Source organism: Drosophila obscura, unplaced genomic scaffold (genome assembly GCF_018151105.1).
Source record: "Drosophila obscura isolate BZ-5 IFL unplaced genomic scaffold, ASM1815110v1 contig_150, whole genome shotgun sequence".
Classification (NCBI taxonomy): Eukaryota; Metazoa; Arthropoda; class Insecta; order Diptera; family Drosophilidae; genus Drosophila; species Drosophila obscura.
This window is the reverse complement of record NW_024542736.1, coordinates 8,321,505-8,337,290: the sequence shown is the minus strand read 5'-3', so window position 1 is coordinate 8,337,290 and position 15,786 is coordinate 8,321,505. Positions and strand designations below refer to the sequence as shown.

Genomic DNA, 15,786 nt, shown 5'->3' with positions numbered 1-15,786 from the left:
GGTTGGCGCGCTGGCGAGTCGGAGAATTATTTTCAAAAAAAAAAGACGACAAAATATATCACACCCTTTCTGCTCATGCCTTATTTTCTAAAAATCCAATAAAAAAAAGTTCTTAAAGCTAGTCAATCTTGTAGGACATTTATTCATCTATCGGATAAAATTATACTTTCAGTTCTGGGGATCCTAGCTAGCAAGTAATATTAAAGCGCAAATCAAAATCAAGGATATCAACGCATCTTGGTCAGTATATGTAAGGTATATTTCGGTATATTTCTGGGATATTTTTGGGCTCACAATTTAAACGCAAAAATGAGTCGGAGAGAGTTTTGAGTGCTCTCTTTCGGGTCATGGCAAGGTATGGCCCTAGTATTAAAATGGCCAAGCTTTTTTTAAGGGCCTCGTAAGGAGCTCACCCCCGAAGGACTAAATCTACCATGGGTGCACGGTGAGTTATGTGGTGAGGTGGGTTTTATCCTTAAAAGTTTCGGATTTATCCATTTTCCTTATCCTTATCCATGCGTCGCAATCAAAAGTTCAACTACAAGCTCAAAGCTTGATTACCGCGAAATTACAAATAAAGAACATATGATAATACGAGTAAACAGTTTTATTAAATGATGTTTTTACCATTATTTGTGTTTGGTACTTCCCAGGATCCTTTTCAATGGGGGAAATTGTCCTTGTATTGTCCTAGCTAGCAATATTAAATCGAATATCAAAATTGATGAATATGATTTTCCTTAGTATATTTACGGTATATTTTTAAAGGTATATTTCAGTATATTTCTGAGGGTCGGAATAAGAAGTAAATTAAAAAATTAAAAATTCAGAAATAGCAAAAATGTTGCGGCAAACTCTGTTGGATCAGCTCAAACACTTCACAGAGACGGTTAATAATGGCCACAGCAATCCACAATTGCTGACAAATCCCACGCTCATCAAGCTCTCGTAAGATACACCATTCCCATTCCCATCACCACAAACATGTAAACAACATTATTATCCAATCTGTAATCCACAGGCTGAGCTTCCTTGATGATCTGCCAGCTACGCGGGACATTGTATTTGAGTACTTTGGTCTTCTGGCCGAGATCAGCGTTCAGCTTTATGTGTCGCCCGAAATGATGGACCAGAAAACGGGAATGCCGGTGTCGCAGGTGAAGCAAGGCGGCAACCGCAAGCAACAGATGCGTGCCCAAGATTACGAGAGCTTCAACATGGTCAAGACAGCCCTGCAGCATATGGTGTGGAAAGGTCCGCCTGCCTGGCCACCGTTGATTGCCAACTGGAGCCTGGAGCTGGTGGCGAAGCTCTCGGACAAGTATACGCAGCGCCGCATGACCATCACGGCGTCGTGCAACTATTGGCTGGAATGCAGTGCCATGCACGGCCTAATGACCCTCATCAACAGTTGCTTTCGCAAGCTAACCAGCGCCGAGGAAGAGACCTGCGTGGAAATAATGCTGAATGCCTTCCACCGCTTCCCCATGACCTTTGATTGGATTGTGGCACGCTTGGGCGGTTGTTTTCCATACAAAATCATCATGCAGATTCTTCAGTGTGGCATCAAGCGCTTTGTGGACGACTATCGATGTCATCTGGACTCTGAGGCTGGCATCTTGGACTACATGACGTCGTGTCACGAGCAGCAGCTGCGCGCTGCATTCCGAGAGATGCTTAAGGACGGCTTTGCTCCAAAGAAACCGCTCGATATCGCAGTGGTTCCGTTTCTACTGATCACCACAAACTACTCGGATGCGATTCTCCAGAGCTTGGTCAATGTGCTCGTCGAGATATGTTAGTGAGAGCCAAATCATTCCCCATTCCTTCTCTAATGTTCACTTTCTTTCTGCAGACTCTGAAGACATGTGTGAAGTGATTATACAAAAGTCCCCGCTTTGGCTGAGCAACAAGATGTTTGCCGACATGCAGCCGACGCTCAATAATGCAGTGCTCCGTATGAACGAGCACGGAGCCACGCTTCTGATCACGGCGGCCAAAATGGCTGAGAAGTTTGTGTGGTGTCAAGACTTTCTGGACAATTCCATGCAGGAGCTGGAGCAGTGGGTGCTCAATCAGCGTAACTTTCCCCTGCTGGCGGACCTTGCCTACGAGGAGACGAAATACATGCTCTGGAAAAGCTGTCTCAGCACGAATCTCCTCGAGCAGCAGACGGCTGTCCGTTTGCTACTCGTTGTCTGTGAGTATCCCTATGCAGTGGTGGTGACTGTTGACAACCTCTCTGCTCTTTAGCCTCGCAGCATCCTCATATATACTATCAGACGATATCCCAGCTGCTGAGCAAGTCCTACGCCCACAACCCGAATGGCATTGGTGCCCTCATCCGGCTGCTTGGCGGACAAAGTGGCGTGGTGAACTTTCCCTGCTTTAAGCCGGGCTTCGAAATGGTCTTGGAGGACATAACGCTGCACGTGCAAGTGAACAACCGCTTGCCCGTGCCCGCGGGCACACCCACAGAAGCGTACAATACATTCTCCAACCTGAATATGCTGGCAAAGTAATTCAAGCGGAAGTGCTGCGGTGTTGTATTTTCCAATTCCAATTCAATCTACCTTAATTTTCCTCAACAGGATGCACAAGAGCAAGAATGTAGCTCCCTACATCAGGTCGACGCAGCTGATCCAGGCTCTGAACGAATGTCTGCCCAAAATCGTACAAATCTTCGACTGCACCGTCAAACAAGCTGGTCCTGAAAATGGACAGGGATGCAGCCGAGTGCAGCGCGGCAAAGTTCAGGGCACAACATTCCAATAATAATAATAAGCGCGAGGGCCCCAAAGACATTTGCAATGGCAATGGTTATGGGAAAAGACCTAAAACGGAGCCGGGGGAAAAGGACTCGGACTCGCACTCGAACTCGCCGAATAGCCGTGCCGAAGATGAAGATGCGAGCCGTATGCGCTTGGCCCATCTCATTGTGGACCTCTTAAACAATATTGAAGGAGGATCTGGCCAAAATGTGCTGCGCACTCCAGTGGTCCTCAAGCTAGCGGTGCTTAGCGTCAAGTATTTCTTTGTGGGTCTCACCGAGAAAAGTAAGTGCGAAAAAAGGTCACAAAAGAAAAGTAAAGTAAAGCATAATGTCTTACCTCAGCCGTCATACGTCGCGCGGCGGCCGCTCATCGGTCCTATGCCCTGCTGCAGCGCCAATGCTCCGCCCGCAAGATTGCGAGAACCGTCTGTCTGCGGGAGCTTGTGGAGGGTGCCCTGTTCTATCATGGTCATCTGTTGGGCCAGCTGGAGGAGTACAAGTTGGACGAGCTGGAAATTCCCGAAAATGAGCTCCTCATTCTGCAAAACCTCCACACAAGCTCTGGGGCCAACTCGAATCGTTCGGTGCTCCATTCGGGTATCATTGGGCGTGGCCTGCGGCCAGTGCTGCCAACAAATGAGCGAACGTGCGATGCGGAAACGCAAGCTCTGTATCTGAAAGCATTGAATGCTTGCTGTGCGGACTTGGTAAGGAATTTAAGGCAACACCTTTCCTGTGGTGCATGTATGATGTATTTTCCCCTCCCGCTTGCTAGGAGAAGCCAAACAATGTGGAAGGGTATTCGCTGGTCTCGCTTCTGCTGGTGGAGCTGGTCTCCACAGATGTCATGTACAATGGCCTGCCCTTCCCGGACGAGGAGTTCACAAAAGTGACTATGGAAAGAGATATGCAAATTAGGCGTGCCTTCATTACGTCCCCGGTTCTGTGGGCAGTCTTGGGTCTGATAGCGGGCCACAGACCGGCCCTCTGCTACTCGTCAGTGCTTTTGCGTGCCCTGTGCGCTACGTGCTTGCATCACTGGCGGGGAAAAAATGGTAAGCAAGATTGTACAGCAACTTGGTGAACTTGGGGGACCATTAACCAAGGAAAAATCTTTCTCAGTCAATAAATTTCAGGCAACTGCGGCGAATGATGAGCTCATGCTCTGCACGAAGAAGCTCCTGCAGCTGCTGGCCATGAGCCAGCTGATCCCGCCCCCGTTGACCAATCTGCATCTAATCATTGAACACTTCGAGTCGGCTGAGGCATGTTTGAGAGCTTTAATACGTTTCGCAGCATCGCTTATGTGGCCACATTTATATTGCAGATAGCCCTGTTGCTGCGCGAGTGCATCTGGAATTACTTAAAGGATCATGTGCCCTCCCCAGCGCTATTCCATGTGGACAACAATGGCTTGCATTGGCGCAACACCAGTCTGGCCAAGGTTCCACCTCAGTATGTGGACACGCTGCGCCATCTGATGCAACGTAAACTGTCCAAATTGGGTCCGCACTACCACCAGATGTTCATCATGGCCGAGCTAATGGACAAGAAGCCTGTCCCACCAGCAATAGCAGAGACAGCAGCTACAGCCGCAATGCTGCCCGTCTCCAGGCTGCAGATCGTCGAACTAGAATAAGGATCTATAGTGTTGTAGGAGTATTACGAGTGTGAGTGTGTAAATGCAGTGTTTGTATTTGTATTTGAACTTCAATGGGTTCGTTTTATTTGATTTTTGTTTCATTCATAGATTTGTAAATTAAAATCTCAGCCTGGGCCATGCGAGTGTGTACTGTCCAGCAGTTATTGATTCCTCGGCGACTGAAAATGGGTCTAATTATTTTGAGTATTGAATATAACGAAGCCAACAACGAATTTTCATTTCATTTAAACAGATTTTTCTTCTTTTATGTGTGCCCCAAAAGCATTCCCCTCACTTCATCGATCGGCGCTCGGGCACGGCACAATCCTTCTATCTTCTTCAGTACAATCATAGTAACGACTAATTTACTCATTCATTTGATTCATATAATACACAGTATTGTCACATGGATATATGTATAGCTCGACTGCCCCCTCAGATGACTTTGAGTCTCTGCTGGTTCTGCCGCTGCTGCTGTTGCTGCTGCTGCTGGGGTCCTCTGCCGTACCTACTTTCTTCTATAGCTACAAATACTTGGCGAACAAAAAAAAAACGCGAAAACGGGAAAACAAAACCAAAAAGTTGCTCACAATTTGTTAACGAGAAGTTATTCTTTCATTACACTTAGCAGCTAGGTTAAGGTTCTTCGCCTGCTTACGAGGTGCGGCAGTGGCTCAGCTTGCGCACCGAGATGCAGGAGGTTAGCTTCTTTGCGCGACGCTTTAGCGCCGATCCTTTCTTCTTAGCCGGCATCTCGTCTCTGTTGCCATTGCCTAGTGACTGTCCAGCTGCGGCCGCAGCTGCTGCAGCGGCACTTGTGGAGGGATGCTCGTACGTGTGGCAGGCAGCATGGGCTGCCGCTGACTGTTTTGCTCGTATCTCGGACGCGGCCGCTGCGGCCTGTCGCGCCAGCTCCTCTGCAAAGATACAAACGATAGAAAATCAGTGCGCCCCGTGGATTGATTGAGGCACTTACGATTGACATCGTGCTCAGTGAAATAGACATCTTCCTGGTCGTGCTCGCTGCCGTAGTGATAGGCTTCCAGGTAAGGCAGTACTGTGGAACATCGGTATTTGTCGCCTTTCAGTGGAGGAATGGGTATCGGTGGGCCGGTGACCGGCGGTGCGGATATGAACCAACTGCAAAGGGAAAGATTTTACTGACCAAATACCGCCAAACAGCGAATATGCCCATCTCCGACTCACGTGTCCTTGCGTATCTGCTGCAGCGAAAGGCGGGCACTGGGATCCGCTTGCAGCATGCCTAAAATTAGTTTGGCAAAGTCTGGGTCCAGCTCGTAGAGCCAGTCGGGCGCAACCCACTGCCCGCGCCCAATGTTCTCTAGCAGGCGGTAAATGTTATCGCCCTCGAACGGATACTGGCCGGTGGCCAAGTTGAAGCTGCAAATGCGAGTGTGCCAATTAGTGGGATCAAAATTGGCCCCTGGAGAGGTGGCAGGCAAGGCTGAGCTTACAGTGTGACCCCGCTGCTCCAGATGTCCACTTTGAAGCCAGCGAAAGTTTCGTGGCCATTGGCAATCTCTGGCGGCTGAAATGCTGGCGAGCCCTGGCCCGTCGTGCATGTGTCGTCCGGCGAAAAGAGATCCAATTGCTCCGCCACGCCAAAGTCGGATATCTTCAGTGTTTGATCCAGGGACAGCAGCAAGTTGCCCGGCTTGATGTCCTTGTGGATGACGCGGCAGCTGTGTAGGTACTCTAGGCCATCGACCAGCTGGTGGAAGTAGCCGTGCGCCTGGAACAACGGCATCTTCTTGTCGGTCTGATAGTCGACCATTTCCTGCAGGCCTCCCACGCAGTACTCCATCACCAAATACATCTTCTGCTTCTCCTCGTTGTAGAGGACATCCATGAGCTCGACAATATTCGGGTGCTTCAGCTGCTTCAGCAGGTGGATCTCCCTCGTTACGTTCTGCTCGCCATTGGGGATGCGTCGCAGCTTGCGCTTCGTGAGTATCTTGACGGCGAGGCGGCACAGGTCCTCCGAGTTCATGGCCTCCTTCACTTTCCCGTACGAGCCCTCGCCCAGAACATCGCCCATTATGTACTTGCCGACCATTTTGATGTTCTTCTTCTTCTGCTGATAGATAATGTCCTGGCTGTCGACGCGGTTGAAGAACACGTTGCCCATGTCCAGGGTGACGCGATCCAGTGTCTCGATCTCGTCGTCATCCAGCCAAGTGACCTGCGGATGTGGCTGCTCCTCGATCAGCTCGGGCTCGTTATAAAAGCTTCCCGCCCCGGCAACGCCGTCTGCCGTCTCATTACTATCCTTGTGCTCCACAAAGGCCTCGTCCATATCGGATGCCGCGTCATAGTGAAAGTTTGTATTGGCTAGCAGTACTGTCATCTCGTCGTCCACATCGTCCTCTTCCAGCGGCTCCTTGCCGGCCACATCGACAGACTTGTTGGAGCCGAGCTGCTGGCCGCCGCCGCCACCGCCTCCACCCTTATGATGATGATGATGTCCTGCTTTGACTGGTGCCTCCATTGTGTGTGTGCTGGTCACAGTCATTTGGATACTCTCTGCTCCCTTCCACACACGCTATTTGTACACACGCCTATGTATTATATGTATATGTTTGTATCAACGGAAAACGACGCTCTTCTGCCGACTCTGCCCTCTCTCTCTCCTTGCTCCCTTCTCTGTTTCCGTCTCCGTATCCCCGTAACCGCCCGCCGTCTCGTGGGCTAGAACTAGAACATTGCATAAACTTCCGAACTGCCCACAGCCCACCGCTCACATATTGTGTGAATCGTTTCAAGAGGCGAGCTAGATGAGTAGGGCGCTGCACTGCTCACCGATATGATCAGAGGTCGGGTATTTTGACGGCAAGGAGCGGAGGAGCACTTAGTAGGTAGCGCCTGGTTGGCCTGACTCCGAAAACGGCTCTTGAAAAACTTTTTTTTTTTTTGACCCGGGGGCCGTGTACTTCCGTATTATCTTCGATCGGCCGCACTGGCTGGTGCTACGCGCTTCGGGCCCACTTTTTGTGTATGTTTTCAATCAATTGTGTGTAATCAATTCGCACAAACACATCCAAATCGGTGCCTGGCTTTTCTCAAAATTTGTACATTTTTTTGTGTTTACTCTCGGGGCAGCAATCGGTACGGCAACTCTGTTTTCATGCCAGTATCTCAGCACAGTACGGCAACGCTATTTTCAGGGCAGTACTTCAGCAATCAAGTACGGCAACGCTATTTCAGGGCAATATTTCACCAGTACGGCACCACTATTTTCAGGACAGTACTTCACCAGTACGGCAACGCTACCAGCATACCAGGGCTGCGGACTCCAATTTAATTGTTATTAAAAAATCCAAGTGACAGTGGCAAATAGGTAGGCTGAACACGAACAAATTACAATTCTAGAAAACCCACCGATTTTCACAAGCAAAACGCAAGTCATGGCCACTGGAATAACCACCAAGGAGCGCCTGGAGAGGCTGATGGCCGCCAAAACGCAGCTGGAGGCTCAAATCAGTAGAAATGGACAAATTTTGGCTGCAGTAAGTAACTGCGCTCCAGCGTTGGCTTCGAAGCTAAAGCCTTCAAACGAACCCTTCCAGAACGACAATGTTGGCATGACCGGACCCCTGATCGACCCCGAAGGATTTCCACGCAACGACATCGACATCTACCAAGTGCGCCAGGCCCGCCAGACGATAATTTGCCTGCAGAACGATCACAAGGAGCTGATGAACCAAATCCAGAACCTGCTCAACCAGTACCACAGTGAGATCGCCACCACCGACCCGGAGCTGGTGAATCGTGCCTCCGCCTTGGAGCTGGACAGCGACAGAGTGATGGGTGGATCCATTATTGCTCCTCCCGATATTCGCCCCATGGTTATAGTCAATCTAGTCAGCCCGAGTTCCCCGGCAGAAGAGGCGGTGAGTAGAACCTGTCCTAAGACCAAACAGGCTCTGCGCTGCGATCCTGTCTGACATAATTCCGTTTGACATTTGCAGGGTTTACGCGTGGGCGACAGCATCTGCACCTTCGGCTCTGTTAACAGCAACAACTTCAAAGGAGATCTGGGCCAGATAGGCGAGGTTGTTAGAAACATGCAGAACCAGAACGTCCAGCTCAAAGTGAAGCGCGGCGACGAACTGATGGATCTGCTTTTGGTGCCAAAAGCCTGGAGCGGACGCGGCCTTCTGGGCTGTAACATTGTGCTACCCCCAGAGGCCATGGAGTACTGATTTATTATTTGCTGCATTTAATTATTAATTCATGGCCAGGCCACAGAACATTAATTGTACTAAATTGTAAAAATTGATTTTAGTTTATGTGCAGCTTCGTTTCCCAACCAATCTGAGATTATTTCGCGTGACGGACGTCCCCGGCTTCTGGGTCACTGTGCCACTGGGTGGGATGGTCAAGGCGACAGAGTGACGAGTTCATGAATATGAATGGGCCTAATTCAGGTGGAGAGATGATGCATAATTATTATTTTAAATTAATACAGGATCTATATACTCGTAAATAAGTAAAGCCAACGTTGAAAAGAAAATAAATATTTTCAAGTTTCAAATTAGTCGCTCTATTATTCCCCCCCAAAATGCGGTTCAAAACTTGCGCCTAACAGCACGCTGTCAAGAGAGCTTTAGAGTGCAAAAGCCCAACGGAAATTTCGGAACAGCGAGGCAGGATAGGATGCTCGACTCAACCCTGAAGCTCACAATCCGCACAGGACACAGGCTCCAGCAGCCCCAACTGTCAGTTTGTGCGCCGTAGCAGAGCAGTTCTCAAACTCAGCTAAAGTCGCGTGCATTGCAAGCGGAACGCAATCGAAACCGTTCGTGCCGAGGAACAAATTTAGCTGTAGTGAAAAAAATTGCCAGGCAAAAAAGTGTACCATTTTTCGAGTGATAAATAAGAGGATCTCTGCCGAGCGATATTGCCGAAAATTGCCAATTACGCGGTCTAATTTACCCAGGCAGTGATAATATGTGTATGTGTGTGTGTTTTATATAATAATAGATGGGCATGGAAAGGCATTCATTTGTGCTGGCTGGCAGGTTGTACGTTTTTTTTTTCGCTCAGGCGCTCGCAGGGGACGAGAACAGACGCATACAGCAAATGATTGGTACTGCGGAGGAGGGGGCGGAACTCTTGATAGTGTCACTGTCATTGCCAGTGCACGGCAGAAGACCAGAAACACGAGTACTGGGGGGAGGGAGGCTGCGCGATTCCGATTGCGGGTCGGCCAAATAGGTTAACAAATAATGCGGATAATGGCCGTGCGAACGGCAGAGTACTCCTTATGCTGGGCAAACTAACAAAAAAGTTAACTAAGGGCGGACTCGGAGGCGGCACGGCACGGTTGTGTGTGTTGTGGCATCCTTTGCGAACCTGGTATCTTATTTCTATCTGAGTGTGTGTGTGTGTACAAATGCTGGCAAACCACCCCAACAGACCCCCACAGAGCCCAGAACCAACGTTTTGGTTACTCAATAAATTAAAAAAAATACCCGAGTGCGTGTGGCTCTGTGTACCATGTACGTGTATGCGTGAATGTATGTATGTATGCGTATAAGCTTCAACGCGCACACAAACACACAGAGTCGAGTCGGTCAACAAAAAGTTCTTCACCATGAGCATAGCGTATGAATGCCGAGAGTATGTAGGACTTTAATAATTCAGAGGATGCTGCAATGCTGCTGGATGGCCATATTTAAAAGATACCGCATCGCAACCATTGTTCGTCAATAAGACGCTGTTTTTTCTCCAGTCCCAGTCCACCCATTTTCAAAGCAACTTTCTGATTTACTGCTACGCCGGAGCTTTCGTTCTGGCTGTTGCTTTCTTTCTCATTATACCGTTGCTTTAATAATTCACCAAATACAGTTACCGCCGAATCTGAAATTGCCTGCACAGCACTTTCACACTTTGCCAGCTTCCAGTTGCCAGTGTGTCCACAAAATCCAGGCGCTTATTTGCGAAGGACGCATACAAATGAATTTTTAATTTGCATGTTTGAATTTGGTACACGGAGAAAAAAAACAGATATAATTAAACTTTAAATAGCATTAGTTCATTGAACATTAGAACAATGAATGGGGGATATGTTGGGTTAATGTTCCATGATGGCCAAGATTTATGTTGTCATTATTTAACATAAATTTGTTTCAGTGTACGCGTAATGGGGTGGGGGTTAGCAGAGTTTTGTTTAGGCGGATGTGGATGATGACAGATTAGACCGATGCATCAATAAGACAGCAAATTAGGGAGGATGTGTATGTGGGGCTGCATCCTGGCGCGTAGGTGATGGGTTGCACACCCCGCCCAGCTACTGCCACACACTGGCATCTATTTTTAGTCCGCCCCAGTGCAACTTGCCATAAAGACTAATTTATGTCATTTCCACGCAACCAACGCAGCCAGCCACCCGTCTGTCCCCCGGTTGGAGGCGAGTGCGGCATAAGTGAAGCCGAAGGACACTGCAAAAGCCCCGCCGACGAGATGCCGCCGCTGTGCATGCGACATACCGAAGCAATTGCCGTCAGCAGCAGCACCACCACCACCAACAGCATCCTTGAAAGCTTTGCGCCCTCTACCAGAAGGAACAGCACTACTACAGGCGCTGCCACTCACTGATGAGGAGGGGCAGGCAGTTGCACTTGCAGTCGCAGTCGCAGCATGGAATGCATCAAAGGTGGCAGAAGTATAAATAACACAAGGACATGGGCGGCGCAACGAACGCGACGAGGACAAAGGCCCACGGCAACGGTAACGGTAACGGCGTGTGTGAGAGCAACGGTGAAAGCACCATCATCCATTGCGAGCTATGACCGTGCAGCTAGGCCACTAGGTTCTTCCCATCATTGCGGCTAAATGACGAGATTCGGATCCATAGTCGAGGGACATTATTTGTAATGCAATCAGGACAAGGAAAGTGCTAAGTGAATTGTGCCGTGCCCAAAAAAACTTAAGTGCCAGTGCCGCAAAGGCGGGAGTGGAGTGACAAACCGTTACGTGGCAGAGAGCGCGAGAGCGAGTGCAAGAGAGGTGTCGGGTGTCTTGTTGTTGGCGCTTAACCCAATTTTAAAAGTTTGTCCTTTGAACGAAACGGACAGCACAGCAAGCCAGCAGGGTGCGCGTGGCACATATGGAAGGCAGCGGCCGGACAAGTTGCAGGTGCAGCCAGAACCCCAGCAGCCACAGCAGCCGCAGCAGCAGTAAGCAGCTATACCGCAAGCGGAGGCGCCGTCAGTGAATGCCAGCCACATTGCCAATAAAATCAACCTCGCCTAAATGAAGAATGAAGAAACAAAATGTGCGCACGATATCCTTGATCGTGTGTACATTTACGTATCTGCTTGTCGGCGCCGCTGTCTTTGACGCACTTGAATCGGAAACGGAGAAGCGTCGCTGGGAGGCGCTGCAAGGTGAGTGTCCTGGCCGACTCGACTCGCCTCAACTTGAGTTACGTCATAAACTAAACATTTGGTGTAATTTGGTTGCAATTGCAGATGCCGAGGACATGATAATACGCAAGTACAGTATATCGCCGGAAGATTTCAAAGTCATGGAGACGGTGGTGCTCAAATCGGAATCGCACAAGGCCGGCCAACAATGGAAGTTCACCGGCGCATTCTATTATGCAACCACAGTGCTAACCACCATAGGTAATTATGTCGTCACGTCGCCCTATTGTACGCTGCGTTCTTTATACATATCTTTATTTGTGGTTCAGGCTATGGACATTCAACACCCAGCACCGTGGGCGGGAAGCTCTTCACCATGTGCTATGCCATTGTGGGTATTCCCCTGGGTCTCGTTATGTTCCAGAGCATCGGAGAAAGAGTGAATAGACTGAGCAGGTTTGTGGGCCCTTTACTTTTCCGGTTACCCCTACTGATACTTGCGCATCCCTACTGATTCCCCAAACAGCTATGTTATCCAAGTAGTTCGCACATCGCTGCGTTGCAAGCGAACTGTCGCCTCGGAGGTGGACCTCATTTGCGTTGTGACGACGCTTAGTTCGCTGACGATAGCGGGAGGTGCTGCAGCCTTTTCAAAATTTGAGGGCTGGAGCTACTTTGATTCAGTATATTACTGTTTTATTACTTTAACTACAATAGGTAAGATCTACCGCCATTGCCTCTAAGAGGGGAGGGCCACAACTGAGTAACTTATTGGTTTTTTTTAGGCTTTGGCGATATGGTAGCCCTACAAAGGGACAACGCACTGAATAGAAAGCCGGAGTACGTGATGTTCGCACTGATATTTATACTATTTGGCCTGGCAATCGTGGCCGCTTCGCTGAACTTGCTAGTGCTTAGGTTTGTTACAATGAACACCGAAGATGAGCGACGCGACGAGGCGCAGGCCATGCAGGTAAGAGGATCAGAGCCGTGCCAGCGGACTCCCAGCAACTCATGCAACCAACTCATTTGTTACCGTAGACTTGAGGACTGTTTTTTGTCATTTCTATGATTATTATTAATAATGATAAAATAAAAAAAAATACGAGTACATTCACGCAGTCGAGATAATTCAGTTTCGCTGTACCTTCCCTTGGTAGTAAATCGCTTTTACTCTCCAGTTTTATCCTAACACCAAAGCTTCGCTGTACCTGTTTCACTTAGAATCTTGACAAGCTTATCCCATAATAGGTTATGTACAACTTTATTACGCTTATTGCAATTCTACTCGAATTATTTCTATCTCCATCTCTCATGTCAAACCTTGAACCTAGAACCTTTCCGTCAGTAACTTGTTAAATTATTTCTACATTGCTTTGAATATACATATGTATCTGCTTGCCACTTTGCTGCACACTCCACACTCCACCTTGACTTACTCTTGATAATCATGCACCTTCGGTTTCTTTTTCAATAATTACGTACTATTGTGCAATTGCAATACATATTTTGTACTGTATTTGGAACCAATTAATTTATACAATTTATTCAATGCAGGCCAATACGAGAGCAACTCAATGTAAAACGAATTAATATTTTCTTTTTTGGCATATTTTCGGTTGCTTTTGACTTAACGAACAAATCAAAATGCAAAACGTGAGCTTAGTTTATGTCCAAGTCCAGTTTATGGACCAACGAGGTGATTGCGGTTTTTCGATTCCCATATATTTGACTTACTCTAACTACAACCACCCCTTCACCACCTGCTTCTGTACCACACTGAACAACAGCAACAGCAAACAGCTACAGCCACAGCACCGACAACCCACAAAACACACACTCTCGCCACAGCCACACCAATCCAGTCCCCGAATAACAACTGAGCTCCGCTCCCTACGTTTTCCAACGCTTTACTCAACCTCTGCTCCACATCTCTGCACACTGCTGCATAATATAATATAATAATTAATGCCGATACCCATTACAGGCACTGCAAGTGGCTGTTAAACTGGAGGGCGACGTGATAACATCCAACGGATCCATACTGAGCGGCTACGAGGGAAACGACGGCCAATCGCTGAACGGATCAAGTGCGTCGTCCATGTGCTCGTGCCATTGTATTTGTCTTAATAGAAACCGACATAAAAAGTATGTTATCCGCCTCAGTACATTTAATCACAAATCGTCAAAAAAAAGGATTAGAAATAGGCCAATTTATATTGCACTCGTCTTTGGAGAGCTTAACGAACGACCCAGTCGGAGGGATTAGGGATGCAGGAAAAGCCTAGAGGACGTTTCCTGCTTTATTATGTGATGAGCAGCGACCTGTCTGATTGGCAGTGAATAGACAGCCACTAGTGAGCCCATCTGCAGACTCTGGAGAAAGTTTGAATAGAAAACAAATAGACAGATGCATCTATCTTCCCAAGAAGAAAATGAACTAAAATATATAGAGTACTCGAATTTTATATTTAAGGGACTTGCGGGAGTACCGTACATATCGACTCCAACAAAAAGATGGGCTTTAGAATATATACATTTTTAGAACGTGTGTGTGAAATTTTCAAACTAAGAACCATTCAATTATATATATATTATTCATGTGCTTTTTCTTATTTTTTTCGATTTTCAAACCTGCACAGGAGTAACCACTTAGGGAGGAACAATGATACTGAGTAAGTTTTTCTCTCTTTAAGGGCATATTATGCAGTTCGTGCTTATTAAAATCGGTCGCTTTTCTAACAGGAATCAGTACCGGCTACAGCGATCGCCCACACACATAAGGCACCTGCTGCCCGAAGTGGTTCCCATGCAGGATTTGAACTACGACTACGATACACAAAGTGTGCACTCAATGCCGGATCGCGGGATCATGGATAGTAACTACATGGGCGTCGATATGGTGGACACGGCAAGCATCGGATCCCCGTTGCGGCCACAGCAATTGCTCAAGCGCAACGTCTCACTACTATCATTTCGCATCTAGGAGGAGGACGAGGTGAGGTATTGGATGGTATTCCAGTGGCAGCCAAAAACAGGAGCATTCGCACAGTGAGGATAAACAGGGGGAGCAGAAAGCAGGAACAACGAAGTGGCGGCCCCACCCCTTGGACCTGCCCTCGCCAAAAACGACTTACAACTTGAAAGTGATAAAAAGGCTCTAATAGTACTTAAAACTTATTTAGATTCGAAACCGAATGTAGGACGAGATGGGAGTTATGGGAGGATTATTGAAATGCGCAATTTATGTGCGCACCGATGCGATGCTATTTATGTGCATTTACAATGTAAATAAGTGCATAGAGATCTATAAAACTTGCAGTAGGCATGCTAGCGACTAAACCTAAATGTATACATACATTTAAAATACTTACTGAACTAGAGCACTAAAAAAATTGAAAGTAAACCACTGCCATTTCCGAGCGATAGTACATTGAAGATGAAAGCCATGCTATGATTACGTGTGTATGTTTGAAGCGGTGCCCACAATGGTCGTCTTTCTATTTGAACACTTACAGCCCCTCTGAACAACATACATACCATACCATACCATACCATACCATACAATACATTGAAATTGTATTGAGAATCAAGTGCTGCCTTCATCAGAAACAACTGCGGGTTTCACTTGCTGCGAGCCCTTGGGGAAGCCTTCGAAAACCGAATCCACTCGTATAAAGGCATAGAAAGTATCAAATTAAAAAAAATCTGTAAATACTTGATAACGGATCAATGGTAGATAATGTTCAATAATCCATTTTATTCCAACTTATATTGATTGCTATATTATGTACTGTTTGACTCCAAACTTGATATTAGTTTACGATTAGTGTGTACGCATATTGTAGCTAGTAGCCGCATCTCAGACGACGCAAATCCAAATCGATCTTAGTCCACTTAAACCAAGTGTCAAATACTAATGTAGCTTTCAGCCACCCACAAAAAAACATATTTTAGGCAGCTCCAGTGCTCAAGTGTCT

The 15,786-nt window shown here is 47.5% G+C and overlaps 4 protein-coding genes across 5 annotated transcripts; 3 read left to right on the top strand and 1 right to left on the bottom strand.

The window, feature by feature from the left end:
- The first annotated feature begins 775 nt into the window (after positions 1–775).
- On the top strand, positions 776–4,665 carry LOC111079143 (integrator complex subunit 5). Its single transcript, XM_022374167.2, is given in 11 exon segments — positions 776–948; positions 1,022–1,797; positions 1,856–2,200; positions 2,254–2,518; positions 2,592–2,697; positions 2,699–3,056; positions 3,116–3,480; positions 3,549–3,828; positions 3,896–4,038; positions 4,101–4,443; positions 4,524–4,665. Coding segments are annotated over 10 exon segments (3,057 nt in total). The 5' UTR covers positions 776–841; the 3' UTR covers positions 4,413–4,443; positions 4,524–4,665.
- Positions 4,484–7,544, bottom strand: LOC111079144 (serine/threonine-protein kinase stk11). The gene is made up of 5 exons (XM_022374169.2): positions 5,891–7,544; positions 5,622–5,816; positions 5,392–5,555; positions 5,038–5,332; positions 4,484–4,948 (listed from the first exon to the last, which is right to left on the bottom strand). Exons 1-4 carry the CDS (start codon positions 6,946–6,948, stop codon positions 5,070–5,072), a joined length of 1,680 nt encoding a protein of 559 aa, XP_022229861.2. The 5' UTR covers positions 6,949–7,544; the 3' UTR covers positions 4,484–4,948; positions 5,038–5,069.
- A 181-nt stretch (positions 7,545–7,725) lies between these two features.
- On the top strand, positions 7,726–8,948 carry LOC111079145 (26S proteasome non-ATPase regulatory subunit 9). The gene is made up of 3 exons (XM_022374171.2): positions 7,726–7,942; positions 8,003–8,326; positions 8,405–8,948. Exons 1-3 carry the CDS (start codon positions 7,841–7,843, stop codon positions 8,636–8,638), a joined length of 660 nt encoding a protein of 219 aa, XP_022229863.2. The 5' UTR covers positions 7,726–7,840; the 3' UTR covers positions 8,639–8,948.
- A 222-nt stretch (positions 8,949–9,170) lies between these two features.
- On the top strand, positions 9,171–15,133 carry LOC111079152 (two pore potassium channel protein sup-9). Of its 2 annotated transcripts, none has more exons than XM_022374186.2 (9): positions 9,171–9,378; positions 10,820–11,827; positions 11,912–12,067; positions 12,136–12,262; positions 12,333–12,523; positions 12,592–12,779; positions 13,794–13,954; positions 14,449–14,481; positions 14,552–15,133. In XM_022374186.2, exons 2-9 carry the CDS (start codon positions 11,701–11,703, stop codon positions 14,790–14,792), a joined length of 1,224 nt encoding a protein of 407 aa, XP_022229878.1. In that variant the 5' UTR covers positions 9,171–9,378; positions 10,820–11,700; the 3' UTR covers positions 14,793–15,133. The 2 variants fall into 2 exon arrangements, with proteins under 2 accessions (XP_022229878.1, XP_022229877.1); XM_022374185.2 differs by having other exon boundaries at positions 9,171–9,390.
- Positions 15,134–15,786: the final 653 nt, after the last annotated feature.

What these genes read in the sequence shown, in the direction of transcription:
- LOC111079144 (XM_022374169.2), bottom strand. Translation starts at nt 6,948, where the DNA reads ATGACTGTGACCAGCACACACACAATGGAGGCACCAGTCAAAGCAGGA. An exon ending in CAGCAGATACGCAAGGACAC is followed by an intron (nt 5,556 to 5,621) that starts GTGAGTCGGAGA and finishes TTCCCTTTGCAG; the next exon opens with TTGGTTCATATCCGCACCGC. An exon ending in CACTGAGCACGATGTCAATC is followed by an intron (nt 5,333 to 5,391) that starts GTAAGTGCCTCA and finishes GTATCTTTGCAG; the next exon opens with AGGAGCTGGCGCGACAGGCC.
- LOC111079145 (XM_022374171.2), top strand. Translation starts at nt 7,841, where the DNA reads ATGGCCACTGGAATAACCACCAAGGAGCGCCTGGAGAGGCTGATGGCC. An exon ending in ATGGACAAATTTTGGCTGCA is followed by an intron (nt 7,943 to 8,002) that starts GTAAGTAACTGC and finishes GAACCCTTCCAG; the next exon opens with AACGACAATGTTGGCATGAC. An exon ending in GTTCCCCGGCAGAAGAGGCG is followed by an intron (nt 8,327 to 8,404) that starts GTGAGTAGAACC and finishes TGACATTTGCAG; the next exon opens with GGTTTACGCGTGGGCGACAG.
- LOC111079152 (XM_022374186.2), top strand. Translation starts at nt 11,701, where the DNA reads ATGAAGAAACAAAATGTGCGCACGATATCCTTGATCGTGTGTACATTT. An exon ending in AGAGTGAATAGACTGAGCAG is followed by an intron (nt 12,263 to 12,332) that starts GTTTGTGGGCCC and finishes TTCCCCAAACAG; the next exon opens with CTATGTTATCCAAGTAGTTC. An exon ending in AATAGAAACCGACATAAAAA is followed by an intron (nt 13,955 to 14,448) that starts GTATGTTATCCG and finishes AAACCTGCACAG; the next exon opens with GAGTAACCACTTAGGGAGGA.